This window comes from Sminthopsis crassicaudata, chromosome 2 (genome assembly GCF_048593235.1).
Source record: "Sminthopsis crassicaudata isolate SCR6 chromosome 2, ASM4859323v1, whole genome shotgun sequence".
In the NCBI taxonomy this organism is placed as follows: domain Eukaryota; kingdom Metazoa; phylum Chordata; class Mammalia; order Dasyuromorphia; family Dasyuridae; genus Sminthopsis; species Sminthopsis crassicaudata.
In genome coordinates, this window is record NC_133618.1 from 272,386,679 (window position 1) to 272,404,201 (window position 17,523).

Below are 17,523 nucleotides of genomic sequence, written 5' to 3' on the forward strand. Positions count from 1 at the left end.
CCAGTTTGAGTGTATACATGGTATTTCCCCTGATAGATCATAAGTGCTGTGAGCAAGGCTTCTGTTTTCACTCTTGTTTTTGTATCTCCTGCAATACTTAGCATAGTATCTGACATGTAGTAAGAGCTTAATAAATATTTAATAATTGATAGACTGGTTATTTCATTAAAACATGCAATTATACACCTATGAATATGCACATCCCAGTATATGCATGCATATATATAATCCACAGCTAGACCTCACCTTGCCATGTAATAAGAACTCCAGGACTAGGGCCCACAGATCAACAAAGGAAGGAGGACGGCCCTCCTCAGCCCGCCGTCTTAGCTCCTGATGGAACCCTTTCATGCTTCCTGGAGAGAAGGCACCCAGCTTGCTCTTGGTCATGTGCTCTCGGGCATGGAGGATGGGCTTCTCTAGGTCTTGCTGTGACCAGTCAGGATCTCCATACAAGCTAGCTAAAGTCCTAATAGATGGGAGGAGAGGGACATCTTCAAGCAGAGAGATTGATTTCACTGAACTTCTCCTCTTTCCAGATCTCTCATTGAGGATTCTAGCCTGAGGGGAACAGCAAAGTATCCCCAATTGATGGCTCTCCTGCATCATAACTGGACTGTTATTTTCCTCTTTGCTCTCCTATTTTCTCTCTCCTCACATTACAGGTGACTTACCCTGTATTCTATTCTCCCAGAATCTTGCTCTTAGCTAATTGTCAATTAATCTCCATTTAGATACTAACTGTAATTTTAACATAAATCCCTTAATATTTGTGTTTTTAAAAGGCACTTAAAGTGCTGTAGGAATCCATTAGGGATTTCCTGTCAAAGAAATGAATCTCTAAACAAAATTTCAGACCCTATGACAGCAAAGAGAGAAAGAGAAATATATGGGTAAGGATCTGGGGAGTAGTTTTCTCCCAATATCCTTCAAATCATACTATTTGTACCCATTCCTTCTATGACATCCCCTTAGACCTGCCATTAATATCTTCACACTACATGCTACCCTTCTACATGTGGCTTTCCAGTTTCCCTGCAGGGACCTCACCAAGTAGATCCTGAAGTTCCACTTATGTAGGTTACACAGTCCAGGAGATCCAGTTGCTTGAGGGCAGAGAGATGGCCATACAGAGATGTCATTGCCCGAGCCCCTCCACCAATGGCCATGACCCCAATGACTGGAACCTGTCATTAAGAACAGAAACAATACAGTCAGAAACTGAGGTTCACAGAGAATAGGTGATTTCACATATATTGTATCTAGGTTATATTGTAACACATGTAAAATGTATGGGATTGCCTGTCATCTAGGGGAGGGAGTAGAAGGAGGGAGGGGATAATTTGGAAAAATTAATACAAGGGATAATGTTATAAAAAAATTACTCATGCATATATACTATAAAAAATTATAAATAAATAAAAAAAAGAGAATAGGTGATTTGCTCATAGTCACACAGGTGGTTAGGTATCAGAGATGGTCATTAAGGTATGATGATCATGGAATCATTTTGCATATGAGGAAATTGAGACAGAAGAAAGTTTAAGTGATTTTGCCCAAGGCCACACAAGTATTAAAATATCAGGTAGGATTTGAACTCAGATCCTCTGACTCCAAATCAGTAATCTTTCCACAATACCACACAATAAAAGTCAGAGATCCAAGAGAATCTCAAAGATTCACCTGAGAAAAAGGAAAATCTTTTAGGTTGCTCAATCATTCACTAGGGTTTGGATTCATCACCCTGTTTTGGAGTTGCTCTAGTACTCAAAGGAATGGGAGACAGTGTGGATCTAGCAGAATTTGGAATAGAATCCAGGCATCTAGGATCCTAATCTTGAGAGCTTTCTTTCAATTACTCCTTAGCCCTCCACTTAAGGAAATCACAGAAAGATTTTAAAATGAACAGCCCAAGAGGCACCTCTGGCAATGATTAGCAGATTTTTAGAGTTGATCATGTCATCTCTCACATTGCCAATGAAGAAACTAAGACCCAAAAGGATTTGCCCATATTTATGGAATAAGTTAATGAGGCTCATCAGAAAGTCTATTAGAACCAAAATCAAAGGATGTGAGTTCAAATCCCAGCTCTGCTGCCTATCCCATTTAACTTCTCTGGGTCTATGTCAGTTCATATATAAGTTCCCAGGTTCTTCTAAAACGATTCCTTTTTCAGTTGGAGAATGGCTGAATAAGTTATGATATATGAATGTTATGGAATATTATTGTTCTATAAGAAACGATTAGCAGGATAATTTTAGAGAGACCTGGAGAGATTTACATGAACTGATGGTAAGTGAAGTTAGCAGAACCAGATCATCATTGTACATGGCACAACAAGATTATATGACAATCAAATCTGATGGATGTGGCTCTTTCCAACACTGAGATTATTGAGGCCAGTTTCTGTGATCTTGTGATGAAGAGAGCTCTCTATACCCAGAGAGAGGACTGTAGGAACTGTGTGTGAATCACAACATAACATTCTCACTCTTTGTTGTTATTCACTCACATTTTATTTTCTTATTCATTTTCTTTTCTTTTTGGTATAATTTTTCTTATGTAATAAGATAATTGCATAAATATGTTTACATATATGAGATTTAACATATATTTTAACATGTATAACATATATTGGAATGTTTGCCATCTAGGGGAGGGAGAGGGGAAAGAAGGGAAAATTCGGAACAAAAGGCTATGCAAGGGTCAATATTGAAAAATTATCTGTGCATATATTTTGAAAATTAAAAGCTTTAATTAAAAAAATAATAATGGCACAAGGAATAAAAGAAAGGATTCCTTTTATCATGTTTTATGTCACAACAATATTACATTCATATACTAAGATGCATAATGAGACATACATTTTTGAACATGGTCCATGTGCAAATTTGTTTTGTTTGACTATGTATATCTATTCCAAGGATAGTGGCTGCATGTGTGTATGTGTGTGTGTGTGTGTGTGTGTGTGTGTGTGTGTGTGTTTCTCTCCCTCTCAGGGTTGGGGGAAAGTGAAAGGGAGAAAAAATGCTCAATGATTTTTAAAAATTTAATACAAAAATAATCTCAGTTTTTCATTAGGTCTCCCACCCTCACCTCCAGCTGCTGGTACTTCATCTGCCAAATTATTTCACATACATTTCAGTTTACTCATAAGTATACAATGATGTTTTCCCTGTTTTTATCATCTGTTTTGTTTTTTACACACACATCCCTAGGGGATGAGGGGGAAGTTAGCCTAGAAATTAAGAAATAAGCATTCATTAAATTCACATTTTACTTTGTAGAAAAGAAATTATGGAGTGGAAAAAAACAAGATCAGGAGTTAAAACATGGCTCTAACATTTATTGGCCATGTCAAAACAATAAACATTTCTAAGTCAATTAACTTTTCTGTGCCTCAGTTTCCCTATCTGAAATGAAAGTAATACTACTTGATATATGTGTATGTATATTATGTATAATATACATATATATTATATATCTCACCATGTGTATATATTCTACATGTATTTGTATATATCACAGGCATGTGGTAAGAATGAAGTGAGAAAATGAGATAGTGTAAAAAGCTGGTAGAATGTAAATTTCTTGAGAACAAAGACTTTAATTTTTGTCTTCCTAGCAGCTAGGACAATGCCTGAAAGCATTTAATGAATGCCTTTTGACTAATAGATTGATCTTTAGGATAAAAGGTTTGACTTAGATGACTTTATAAAGCTCTTTCCAATTTTAAATCCAAGCTCCCATAATAATATGAGCAGGGCCAAAATTTGAACCCAGGCCTTCTATCCCTTAATGGGTATCTTCTACCCACAGATACTACCCACAGATACTTCTACCCACTTGGGATACTGGGAGAAAAGCAGAAGCCCCTTCCCAAAGCCACCCCACATCATCCCTCAAACCTCATCTTCCTGTAGCTCATGCTCCAGCTGCAGAACCCGTTTCAGAGCCTTGGCTACCACCTGCTTCCTCTTCTTCAGGAATGCTTGTTCCTCATCACACAGCCCAAAGCCCAGGCGAACATCCAGCTTCTCAGAGCTGCTACAAGGATGAAGAGGAGAAAATGGATCATGAGGCCCCTTAGAAATCCAGGGGCCCTCTGAGCCCCTACTGAAGGGAGCTCGTGTGTCCATCCTCCTACTAACCACTCTCTCCTACCTAATTCTCCCAATATTTATCCTTTGCTAGCCAAAACCCCTTCCCCACCTCCTCCACTGGCCTCTACACAACTAAAGTTGGTTTCTTACCAAGAATTGGCCCTGAGCTTCAACCTCAGTTCTGTGGCCTATAAACAAAGGGAAGAACAGTATTCATATATAAACATCATCCCACTGTACCATCAATCTACTCCAACAATTCTATTTTTCTTGGAGCTAAAAGCCAAGGATTCCCTCCACATCCTCTTAATACCGGTCTTTCCATGGTCACCCCAGGAATAGGTAGCCAGCAAGAGAATCACATCCTGAAAGCTGCTTACATCTGGGGCAGGAACACTGACTGCCACCTCCTCTCCCATAGGCAGGGACTTCAAGGGCACAATGAGGTTCTCATCAGGGATGCCCTTGCTCTCTCCAACTGCAAGGCTCTGTAAAGAAAAGGGACTTTTGAGCAGCGGCCAAGAAGAGACAAGACCCTATCTATTTCAGATTGCTAAGGAGGTCTTCTTAACCATAATTACCATTCAAGCAGGGCTATAAGGTATCACCATCACCTTGGTCACTTTTAGTATGTTTTTAAAATTTTATTATTCATTTGTTTTTAGCATTTTTTTTTTTTTGCTAAGGCAATTCGGGTTAAGTGACTTTCCTGGCTTCACATAAGTATTAAGTGTCTGAGATCAGATTTGAACTCAGGTGCCCCTGTGATGTGAGGGCAAGAGAGAGTGGAGAATCATAGATTTAGAGCTGGAAAGTAAGTAGTTTGGTATTGAAACACCACTAGACTTAAAGACAGTTTAAATCCTACCTCAGGAACTATGTAACATGAGCAAGCTACTTAATCTCTCTATACCTCAATTTCTTCAACTGTAAAATGGGGACAATTCTAGAACCCATCTCTCATGGTTGTGATGAGAATCAAATGAGATAATACATTTAAAGCATTTTGTAAATCTTAAGCACTATATATACATTTTAGTTATCATTTACAGATGTGGTCAGGAAAATCTGAGTTTGAATCCTTCCTCATATTCTAACTACATGGCCATAGTTTTTTCATCTGTAAATAATAAATAAACACTATGGCCATGTAGTTAGATTATGACTGAGAAATGAGAAATGATAACTAAAATGTATATAGTGCTTAAGATTTACAAAATGTTCTCTTCTAAAAAATTAGGTGCTGGAGGCAGGGGAGACATTCCAAACCACTAAGACCTACCTTCAGGCAACCTTTCATCTCTGTCTCTTGAGTGGTTATATAATGGAAAAGGAAGGAGTCAGCCATGTCAGAGCCCAGAGCAGAGATCTGTGTGTCCTCATAGGATCCCTTCACTGCCAGTTCCAGCTTATCCTCCTCTGAGGAAGGAAGGTGGGGAAGTTCAGATATTGGGTCTGTAATACTTCTTATCTTAAATAAGGTACCAGAGTCTTATCCCCGTCTTGCCCAGATATTTGGGACCTTTTTCTCAATCCAGCTCCCCCATGATATACAAAGACACAGCATGTCTCAGATATTAACTGTGTGACCTTGGGCAGGTCATTTAACCCCTATTTGTCTCTGTTCCTCATCTGTAATATGGGGACACATTGGAGAAGGAAATGGTGAACCAGTCTAGTATCTTTGCCAAGAAAAGCCAATGAGGTCATGAAAAGTTGGATGCAACTGAGTGACTGAACAATAACAGTGTTGTCTCGAGGACCATGTTCTCTCCTTCAGCGCCTAGAAAAACTGTATTACTATATGCTTTAATTCTGTGAGGGGTGAGTAAAACTAGGGGCAGAAATCTATCCCAAAACAGAACTCAGAGAGACCCTTTAGCAATGTCCTTGTCCCCAGGCCAGGCTGGCTCTGTTTCTCCGGAATGACAGATTCACACAATCTCAATGTTAAAAGAAGGAACCTCACCACCAATAATATTCCTAAAGTATAGATCCAACCATCTTGCTCTCCTACTAGAAGTAGAGTGGCTCCCTATATTGCCTCAAGGGAGAAATACAAACTCCTTTGGCTACACCTTTAGCAGCCTTTCCCAATTTCTCCTAATTCTAGGGCTTTCCCTCTATTGATTGTTTGTACACAATAGTTGGTATGTTGCCTCTCCCCTCACACTGTGAGTTCCTTGAAATAGGGACTGTTTCTTACCTTTCTTTGTGTGCCCAGCACTTATCACAAATCCTGGCATATAGTAGGCTCTTAATAAATGTTTGTTGACTAATTGATTACAGATCACTTTCCTTTGAGCACACGAGTTTATCAATGGCCTCCCTAAAATGTGTTTGCCTTAGCTCTACTCCAATATTCTATATAAGGTGGATGATGGCAGGACTATTCCTTGCCACGTTCTGGGTTTGGTTCTGATTGTGACTTGGGGCTTACCTGTGACCTTTGCGGTGCTCCCCATCTTGTCCACCTGCACAGTCAGGCAGGATAGCTCTCGAGCCTAGAACAGATAGTTTAAAAGGAGAGGAGGATGGTGAGGTACAGGCTGGATTATCCCTATTACCCAACTCTAAGGACTATATACTTCCCCTCCCTTTCCCAAATTCAGGTTATGAAAATGAGAATGGATGCAAGCCTTGCAAGAATTTTGGGATATTCTTCAAGTTTCTCCTCAGGGCTTGAGGGAAAAAACATCCAAAAGCTTCATTATTCTAGACACCAAAATAATGGTCTTGTTGATTCAAGAAGTCTTTTAGAATATCTACCCTGTCCCCAGTTGTCAAGCAATCAGCTCCCAAAGCACTTATAGATGGAATCACACTCCCACCTGGTGGCCAAGTCTAGAAGTGAATCTTGCAGAAATCTGTCCTTCCTGCCCTAAATCCAAACTAGTATGGACCCGAGTTAGGTTACCACCCCAATCTCCAAGTTCTTGGAATGGAAGTACAATAGAATTTAAAATTCAAAACTTAAAAAAAAGTTTTAAAATTGTTTTAACATGTAATTGGGGTAAATATGTTAAGTCAAAATCTTTCTAACAATAAAGAGAAAAAAGAATGGAAGGATAGTAGGTTAATAAGTCAATGACACTTCTCTGGGCCTCAACTGGCTTAAAAGCAAGATGGGGATAAAATATCCTGTGATTCCATGATGTCATGTTCCTGAAGGAAGAGGTCCAAAGCAAATTATCTCTTGAAGCCCTTTATCGTTCTAATTGTTTAAGCCTAAGCTTATTCAGGAAGTATAGAGACTTATAAACCACTTGGAATTCCCAGTTCCATTTCCTACTGCTCTCAAAGGAATATACCTAAGCATCACAACCTCCTCCCTCTATCCCTGCCCCAGATACTAATGCCAAACAGGGTGTATAAATAACTGATTTTCACATTTTCATTGTGAGCATTTCACCTCAGAAACTGGCAAACACAACACATCAAGATTTGATGTGTTCTGCTGATTGTCTAAACCTAAGAAAGAGTTAATAATTCAGATTCAACTTAAAATTTTATAAAAGGCACATTTCCCCCCACCCCAGAGAGTTGGTTGTTAAATATTTACCAGCATGTCCCTGGTGTCAAATGAACAGGCCTGCTTAGGCCCTGATAATTTTTCCCCCCCCCCCCCCCGAGGCTGGGGTTAAGTGACTTGCCCAGGGTCACACAGCTAGGAAGTGTTAAGTGTCTGAGACCAGATTTGAACTCTGGTCCTCCTGAATTCAGGGCTGGTGCTCTATCCACTGCACCACCTAGCGGCCCTGGCCCTGACAATTTGAAGCCCTGTCTGGCCTCAGGAATGGATGGCATAGAGAATATTTTAGATACCAGTTTCACTCCCCTGCCTTAAGTACCTGTCCTGACCCTCTAGCCCCCTTATTCTGACATTTCAGCCCCCCAGTTCTGATTCCTGCTCTTCCTACAGAAAGCTCCCACCATCTTGTTACCACGAGAACGTTGTTGGTGATGAGGTTTTCTGGAGAATTCGATCTGTAGAAATCAAAGCATTTAGAATCAGAAAAGGAAATGGGAATGGGAAGCAAAGTAAACCCCCCTGGTCCTGGCCTGAGTCATAAATTTTCCAGAAGTTGAGGGAGCTCAGAGATTCAGCCCTTTCTACAAACACACACACACACATATACATATACATATTCATACATACACATACATGCGCGCACACACACACGCACACATACACACACACTTCCCACTGCCAAGTATACTTGGAAGAGTCTCTGTCCCTTTGAGATTTCCTAGCTAGATTACATTTATATAGCACCTTTTACATGCTATTTCATTATGTCCTATGAGGCAAATGATGTTATTATGCCCATTTTAGAGATGAGGAAATGAAGGCTGAGAGAAGCTCAAGACACACAGCTAGTGAGTATCTTAGGAAGGACAAAAAAACTTGGTTCTCCCGACACCAAATCCAATGCCCCAAGTACTATACCATCTAATCTTTGCATTCCCTCCCATCCCCACTCCTACTCCCTCAAAAAAAAAAACAAAACACTTTTTGGTATAGCCAGGAATTCCAAGGGAAAAAGATCTTTGGAAAATTCCAAATTTACTGGACAGATGCCCTTCAGTGTCCAACAGGAAGCTGAAGACCTGAGGCAGGACCTGGGTGATCCCCAATCAGAAATAGGCTCTGTCTATGTTCCATTACACACAAGTGACTTTCCACCCAATTTGTTTTCCACATGTACTCACATTTCCTCTATCTGGAACTCCACATCCAGCTCCTCCTGACCCTGAAATTTCAAGAGAAAAGGAATAGATGAAGGAATCCTCCTTCTCTCTCCCTGGAAGCTCCACCCCTATCTAGCAATCAATAAATATTTATTACTTGTCAATTATGTGCCAGGTGCTGGGTGGTATCCCCTAGTGCCAAGAAAAGGACAATGAGAAGGACCCACATATAAGGACCTCAGGTTATGCACCTAGATAATTTAATTTTTTTTAATTAAGATGAATATTTATTGAATGTTTAGTAATAGGAAAGAAGTTAGACCTATGATTTTATTGATATAGAGAACTCTCAGATAAGGAAATTCATACTATAAAGATAGGTCAACATCTTCTCTGAAACTTCTAATCTTAGAGAGTTTTCTAGAACACTGAGATATTAATGACCTGCCCAGGGTGCCATACAGAGTATGTGTCAGAGGCAGGGCTTAAATTCAGTTTTTCCTAGATCTAAAGCACAGTTCTGCACTACAACTGCCTCTTAATTCAAATATAAAATAATCTTTATTTGTCAAACTTTAAAAAAAAATACATGATTAGATAATTTCTAGAAATTAATAACTAAACTTTAAAAATAGAAAAAAATGAGTCACCTAGTACTAACTCATTTGAAACATTAGAAGGGTCCTTGCACACATTAGATACACTATAATGTATAGTGTATAAACATGTCTTTGGAAAGCTACTGCATGATTCCATAGCTCCCCTTTCCCCATGGTACATGGAGAAAAGCCTAACTTGCCCTCCCCTCCTAGAAATTCTTTCCCTTTACCTGTGGATTCAGAGTAAAAGTCTTTCGCATAGGCTTGCCAGGGTTGACTTCAATGGTATCAAAAAAGACAGTGAAGAGGATATCATCTTCTGTGACTAAATCTGCATCATAGACTTTCAGCTCCAGGATATTCTGGAGACCCAGGAGCAAATATATGGAAAGTATAGATGATAGAAATAGATAGAAAGATAGATAGATAGATAGAAACAGATGGATAGATGGATGGATTGATAGACAAATAGATAATTATGCATACTGATATACATATGTATACAGATACACACAACACAACTAGCTGGATGATCTTGGCCAAATATAGGAGCAGGAACAAGGACAGGGACAGGGACAGGGACAGGATTTCCCTTACAGAATCATTGGTTCAGCCATGTACAATGGTAGTAACATTTACTTTGAATCCCGAGTGTCTAACTTAACCAGAGTTATAATGCTGATAGTCTGCTTGTCCATTTGAGGCTAAGTCCCTAGACTCAGGCTTATGGGCTAACAGAGCTCATTTCCTGGCTTCTAATTGGATTCTAGAGGGAGGAAGACTGAATGGGAACTGAGGTAAATTGGTTGGGAAAAGCATTACAGTAACCACTGGGAATTAGCATAATGTAGAGGAATGAGCCCTGGCTCTTGAGTCAAGTCCTGAGTTCTAACCTTCAGCAGTCATATCACTGTGCCTCAGTTTCCTTATCTGTAATAAGAGGGTGATGGACTAGTCTCTCAAGTTTCTTCCAGTTCTTACATCCATCCCATAAGCCATTGTAACTCTTAGGTTTACATCCAAAAGGGATTTTAAAGGGCATCAAATCCCACTCTTTATATTCTATAGATGAGGAAATTGAGGCACAGATAGTTAAATTATTTTTCCAGAGTCACAATCTAACAATAAATGTATGAAACAGGATCTTAAGTCCTGATTTTCCTGACATCAAATCCAGCAGTCTATAAAAATGTAAGGATTGGAGTAAATGATCTTTTATATAAAATCTATAACTCTAAGTGCAAAGATGAATCCATGAATATAAACATGGGCATCCAGATGCAGACATACATATGTTGCTCCTCACCTTTCTCACCTTCAGTTTCCTCATCTGGAAAATGGGACAATAATAACTATATCTCTTATCTCATTGGGGTTTCGTGAGAATCAAAAGAGGAAATATACATTAACACTCTCAAAAAAACGTAAAGTATTTTTTGACACTATTACATACAAATGGCAACTACATTCTCCTTTTAAAAGGAGTCATTTTCTGGCAGATTTCTGGCAGATTTCTACAGGGAGGTTCTCTCCATCCCTGAGAAGCCTCCTTCTCAGAAAATAAGAAAGCCTTTCTTTCACCCCCAGTAAGGTCTACCTGTCCCCACCCTGGCGGTGTGATGTTGAAGGGAGTATGTGCACTTTTTGGGAAAAGTCTACAGGCCAATTCCCTCTTTTGGGGTCTGGTCTTTACCTTGACTTGCCTCTGAATCTGGAAGTTGAAGGTCTCATTCCAAATGGGGTGATTTGAATTGGAGATAATTTTGGTCTTAAATGTGGTACTTGATGCTGTTGGCAGCTGTAGGACCACATATGGATCAGCTTCACTTACTGCCACAAAGGGAGAGAGAAGGACGTCAAGGTTTTTTAGTCATGTCAAACGCTCTGTGACCCCATTTGGATACTTTCCCAGCAAAGATACCAGAATGGTTTGCCATTTCTTTCTCCAGCTAATTTTATATATGAGGAAACTGAGGCAAACAGGGTTAAGTAACATGTCCAGAATCACACAATGGGAACATGTTTAAGGCTGATTTGAACTCAGGAATAGGAGTCTTCCTGATTCTAAGCCTATAACTATAATTACTGTCTCACCTTGATGTCCCCACTATGCTCATATTCTACTGTCTTGAGGGTAGTCCCTTTGCAGGTTTCATTTTAAGATCCCATTACTTATCATTCAGTGACTATTATCTCACTAGACAGGAAGCTTCCTTCAATCAAGGACCTCAACTTTGTATCTTCTTTCTTCCTAGAAAAAGGGAGGCAACATGGTAGAATGGAAAAGTATGATGGATTTGGGTTCAAATCACTTCAAGTCTCTGAGTCTATTTTCCTTATCTATAAAATGTGGGAGTGCACCAGGATTATCCCAAGATCCCTTCTGGCTTTAATCCTATGCTTTCTCCTTAATCCTTGGCTTTAATCAAGATCTGGCACTTATAAAATGAATAATTTATGATCTTATTGGGATGCCAATTGTTATTTAGATAGTCTGATCTTACTGTGAAGTTTCACTGTGGCACAGAAAAGAGAGTGGCTTCCCAAAGTCTGTCTCAGAAGAGAGAAAGTGCTGTCATCCATTTGGGAAGGCTTGGAGAACATGCCCAACAATAGATTGTGCCTCCTGTCTGACCCCCAGCTTGGGAAAGAGCAGAGAAATGTATTGCCAGAAAGATTCAGGAAGATAATTTTTTTAATCCATTTTTAAAAATTATTTATTTATTTATAATAACATTTCTTTATGAATCATGTTGAGCGAGAAAAATCAGAAGGGAAAAAAAAAAAAAACAGAAAAAGAAGTGAACATAGCATATGTTGATTTACATTCAATCTCCATAGTTCTTTTTCTGGATGCTGATGGCATATTCTATCCAAAATTTATTGGGATTACTTTGGAAGGAAAATAACTTTCTCCATTGGCAGTGCCCCACAAAGCTGTCTGCTGAGACAAAGAAGGATCATGACTGAAGCTATGGAGGGAACATTTATACTGGTAAAACCACAAATCCCTAAAGTATCCTAGTGCAAACTTCTCCCAAAAGGGAAAAGAAAATGCACCTCTCTGGGGCAGCTAGATGGCATAGTAAACTGGCCCTGAAGTCAAAAGATCCTCAGATTCAGCATCAGATATTTAACACTAACTATGTGATCCTAAGTAAGTCATTTAACCCCAATTGCCTTGAAAAGAAAAAAGAAAAAAAAATTCACCTCTCTCCCTTCTTGGAAGAAGTAGTAGAGACTATGGGTATGGAAAACTGTATAGATTGACCAATTCACTTGTGTGTTGGTTAGTTTTGCTGAACCAAATTTTCCCCTTCTCTTGTCTTAATTAAGGGAGGGTCCTTGAGGGCAGAGTACATGTTTTTGACTTTCTTTGTAACCTCCACTTCTACTCCTGTACTTAGCACAAGGACTAAAATATATTATTCTTTTTGTGGTTTAATCATGTCTGATTCTTCATGACCCCACTTTGGGTTTTCTTGGCAAAGATATTAGAGTGATTTGTCATTTTCTTCTTAAGCTCATTTTACAGATGATGAAACTGAAGCAATAGGGGTTAAGTGACTTGCCCAAGAATCTGAGGCCAGATCTTAATAAATGTTTGTTGACTGACAACAGATGGTTTGCTAGATAGAGGAGGAAAAAGGCATATAGTCGGAAATGAAAATGATGGACAAAAGTTAACAAAATAATTAAGGAAAATGAACTATCTCTGAAGGGGAAAAAATAGGACAGGGTGGACCCAGAGATATCCTGCTAGATCCTTTCTATGAATTGCGAGTGAGCTACTCACGTAGGTCAGTCTTGGACAAGTTCCTCGCTTCCAGGATCTTCACAGAGAGCTGGCAGCAGGTAGAGGCTTGACTCTGAAGGGAAAACAATGTGAACAAGTGTCTCAATTGAACATTCAAAGCCAAGCTAAGAGAGCAGTAAAGTTTCCTGGAGACATCCTGCTCTCTGTGGAGCCCTCATGGGAAGAGAATTGTTGCAGCCTCTCCAGGTCTGAGAGATCTCCTGAGATTTCTATTCTGAGGCCTCTTGGGTGGCTTGTTATGTAGTGTTGAGCCTACTTCTAATTGACTGCACCTCCTTACTAGCTATGTAACCCTGCCTCAGTTTCCTCAAATGTACAAGGGGAGTACTAAAAAACTAGTGGTGATTAGAAACTACATACATATATGGGAGTATATAAGGCTCCCATCTGGGAATTAGCCTAGAATGCTGCTTCTACTCAACTCTACTACTGACTTCCCTGGGTCCTTTTAAATTCCAGTTGAAATTCTATCTCTTTTATAGAAGGTCTTTCACCACCTTCTCTTAATTCCAGTGCTTTCCTTCTGCTAATAATTCCCTATTTATCCTTTATATAGCTTGATCTTTATACATTTGTTTGTATGTTGTATTCCCATCTCCCATTAGATTGTAAACCCCTTGAGGGCAGGAACTGTCTTTTGCCTATTTTTGTATCCCTACCACTTAGCACAGAGCCTGATGCATAAGCATTTTACATGTTACCAAATCTGATTCTCACAACCACTTTACCTTGTGAGATAGGTGCAATTATCAGCCCCAATTTAGCAATGAGGAAACAGGCTGAGAGATGCCCAAAGTCACACAGCTAGGAAGTATCTGTGGCAAGATTTACATTCATGTCTGGCAGTCTATTCACAGTGGTCCTCAAACTTTTTAAATAGGGGCCCAGTTCACTGTCCCTCAGACTGTTAGAGGGCCGGACTATAGTAAAAACAAAAACTTACACTCTGACTCCGCTCCTCAGCCCATTTGACATAACCCTGGCCGGCTGCATAAACGTCCTCTGCGACCGCATTTGAGAACCCCTGCTACACCACCTAACTACCTAATATATGCTCTTATCACTGGTGAAGAGGTCCCAATTCTCCATCCACCTTTGCTGGTCTTCACAGTATACTCAGACACTCAGATCTGTTTATATCACCCCCCCCTTGTGTGCTGTGTCCTCATTAACCTGTATTTCAAATGTGTCAGCTTTTCTCCTCACCTACCTGTCAGACAATCATGCCCAGACAAGACTGTCATTGTCCCAGCGCAAGACATATACTGCTGCTGCTGCTGCCTCCACCCTCCTCTGGGCACATTGCATCCTCCTCTTTGCAAATACAATAGAAAAGACTCACTTTGTGGTTCATGGATCAATATGCAGAAGAGCCTCTGGCTGGTGAGACCAAAATCAGGTGAACTTGGGAGTGTCCCTATTAGCTTCCTGGTCCATTAGGGTGGACATGTGAACACCCTAATGAGTAGGTTTCTTCCTCAATTTGTGGTGATTAACGATCCAGAAAGACACTTAGCAAAATTTCCTGTTAATGAGCCCTCACCCAAAGGTGGTAACTGGTCCAGCTTTCTTGGTTTCAAAAAATACTTAATTTGATCCCCTCCCAGTGTTATAGATTCTCAAGGCCAAACTCATCAGGAAGAAGTTGGTTCCAAGAGTTCATGAGAGCTCATGGGAATAAAAAATCATTAAGGATAATGAGGTAGAAACCCTATCCCTATGTAGAACTTGGTCAGAGGTGCTGACCACACTTAGAGGAACTTGTCTTAGAAGGACAGGATCACAACCATTCTGGAAAACAATTCGGAATTGTGGCCAAAGGGCTAGAAAACTGTGCATGCTTTTTGATCCAGCAATCTCGGTACTGGGTCAGCATACCAAAGAGATCATAAAAGAGGGAAAAGGGACCCACATGTGCAAAAATATTTGTAGCAGCTTTTTTTGTGGTGGCAAGGAACTGGAAATTGAGTGGATGCCCATCAATTGGGGAATAAATTATAGTATATGAAGATAATGGAATATTATTGTAGAAGAAATGACAAGCAAGCTGATTTCAGAAACTCCTGGAAAGGCTTACGTGAACTGACGCTAAGTGAAGTAAGCAGAATCAAGAGAACATTATACATAGTAATGAGAGAGATATGCGATGATCAACTGTGATGGACTTAGCTCTTTTCAACAATGAGGTGATTCAAGACAATTCCAACAGACTTGTGCTGGAAAGTGCCATCCTCATCCAGAGAGAGAACTATAGAGACTGAATGTGTATCAAAACATAGCTTTTTCACCTTTGTTGTTTGCTTGGGTTTTTTCTTTTCTCATGTTTTTTTCTCTTTTGATCATATTTTTCTTGTGCAGCATGATGAATATGGATAAATGTTTAGAAGAATTGTACACGTTTAATCTATATCAGATTGCTTGCTGTCTTGAAAAAATTGGAATACAAAGTTTTGCAAAGGTGAATGTTGAAAACTATCTTTGCATGTATTTTGGAAAAAAATAAATACTGTTAAAAAAAAAAAGGACAAGATTAAAAAAAAAAAAACTAATTTCTTTTAGAGAAGAAACAAGATGACAAGAAGATGGATAAGGTCAGGAATACCCAGGTTCATTTGGGGAGAAAGAACATAGAAAAGTCCAGCCCCATTCAGAGAGCAGCTCTGCAGTCAGAGATAGTCCAATCTGACAGCCCATACTCTTACTATACAGGGTTCATAGTTCCCTTTCCTGCTGGATAGCCAATTGCCCCTCTAGGAATGCTGGAACAATATAGAGTCAACTCCTGGTGTCCCTTACTAACACATCCATTTATGCATCATAGTTTGGGGCTGCTTAGCTCTGATAGTCTTTCTTTGTTCTTCATTTCTGCTCTGCCTCAGAAGCCTGTCATTTCCTTGGAAAGATTTTTTTTTTTTTTTTTCTGAAGTGAAACCCCAGCTGTCCTAAACCAATCACTTGCTCTCCCCAGCATTCTCCCAGTCCTAGGGTTTTAACAATCAGATCAGAACTTTGCCTCTGTAACTATTTCTTCTTCCATTTTTGTTATTGTTCAGTCCTTTCTGACTTTTCGTAACCCCTCTTGGGATTTTCTTGGCAGAGATACTGGAATGTTTTACCATTTTCTTCTCAAGCTCATTTTATAGTTGAGGAAATTGAGACAAACAGGATTAAATGACTTGCCCAGGATTACACAGCTAGTAAGTATTTGAAGTCACATTTGAATTCACTTCTGCCTGAAAGCATCTGTCACTCTATCCATTGCTCTACCTAGCTGCCCAGCTATGAATTTTTCTCCTCCAGGATTCTAATAAATGGCTAAGGACCAAACTGTTTTCTTTCCATACCCTGAGGGAGGTACCTGATTTCTCAGGATGATCCCCACCAAATTAAATTGTTGGGCCAATCAATGGTAGATCATTGATGCTGACTTCTTTGAGAGGGAAAGTTCACTGATTAGCTTTCTCCCTTTCTCCCTTAGAAATAAGAGCTAACATTTATATAGGCCTTGAAGATTTGCAAAACACTTTAATACATTTTCTCATTAGAGCTTTTATCCCCATTTTATAAATGGGCTTGAAAAAGATAAGTGCCTGAGGTGGCACACAGTGGAGAGAGAGGGGGTAAGTCAAGAAGACTCCTCATTCCTGAGTGCAAATTACAGCCCTCAGACACACTAGCTGTGTGATCCTGGGCAAGTCACTTTACCCTTTTTGCCTCAGTTTCCTCACCTGCAAAATGAGCAGGAGAAGGAAGTGGTGAATCACTCCAGTCTCTTTGCCAAGAAAGCCCCCAAAAATGAAGTCATAACGAATCGGAAAATGACTAGATTAAACTGAAGAACAACAAATGATTTGCCCCAGGATACACAGATAATCATCTCTGAGGCAAGATAAGGCTGTTTCCATACATAAGGCTAGCACTCTATCCACTGTGCCAACTATAAACTAAGAGACAGAGGACAGAGAGAGGACAGAGAGACACAGAGAAAGAGAGGACAAAGATACAGAGACAGAGAGAGAGAGACAGAGAGAGAGAGAGACAGAGACAGAGACAGAGAGAGACAGAGACAGAGAGAGAGAGAGAGAGAGAGAGAGAGAGAGAGAGAGAGAGAGAGAGAGAGAGAGAGAGAGAGAGAGAGGGGAGGTGAGAGAGAAAGGTGGAGAGAGGACAGATAAGAGAGAAGACAGTGGGGACAGAGAGGAGAGGACAGAAAGACAGACAGATACTCATAATCCTGGTACACTAGCTATTTTCACAATCTTGGCTCTACAAAAAAAACTGATGCTTTTATCACATACAACTCAAAGGCTAA

At 39.8% G+C, this 17,523-nt stretch overlaps 1 protein-coding gene across 1 annotated transcript in view; it reads right to left on the reverse strand.

Annotated features, from left to right (window-relative positions):
* The window catches only part of PLA2G4D (phospholipase A2 group IVD), a 42,877-nt gene that overhangs the window by 19,634 nt on the left and 5,720 nt on the right, over positions 1 to 17,523 (reverse strand). Inside the window, exons 2-13 of the mRNA XM_074289367.1 lie at positions 13,191 to 13,263; positions 11,088 to 11,224; positions 9,625 to 9,756; positions 8,817 to 8,857; positions 8,048 to 8,090; positions 6,544 to 6,607; positions 5,386 to 5,522; positions 4,484 to 4,591; positions 4,254 to 4,291; positions 3,909 to 4,047; positions 1,051 to 1,187; positions 247 to 469 (exon numbers count right to left, since the gene is read on the reverse strand). Of these exons, the coding sequence (XP_074145468.1) occupies positions 247 to 469; positions 1,051 to 1,187; positions 3,909 to 4,047; positions 4,254 to 4,291; positions 4,484 to 4,591; positions 5,386 to 5,522; positions 6,544 to 6,607; positions 8,048 to 8,090; positions 8,817 to 8,857; positions 9,625 to 9,756; positions 11,088 to 11,224; positions 13,191 to 13,263 (1,272 nt within the window). The remainder of the gene's footprint in view (positions 1 to 246; positions 470 to 1,050; positions 1,188 to 3,908; positions 4,048 to 4,253; positions 4,292 to 4,483; positions 4,592 to 5,385; positions 5,523 to 6,543; positions 6,608 to 8,047; positions 8,091 to 8,816; positions 8,858 to 9,624; positions 9,757 to 11,087; positions 11,225 to 13,190; positions 13,264 to 17,523) is intronic.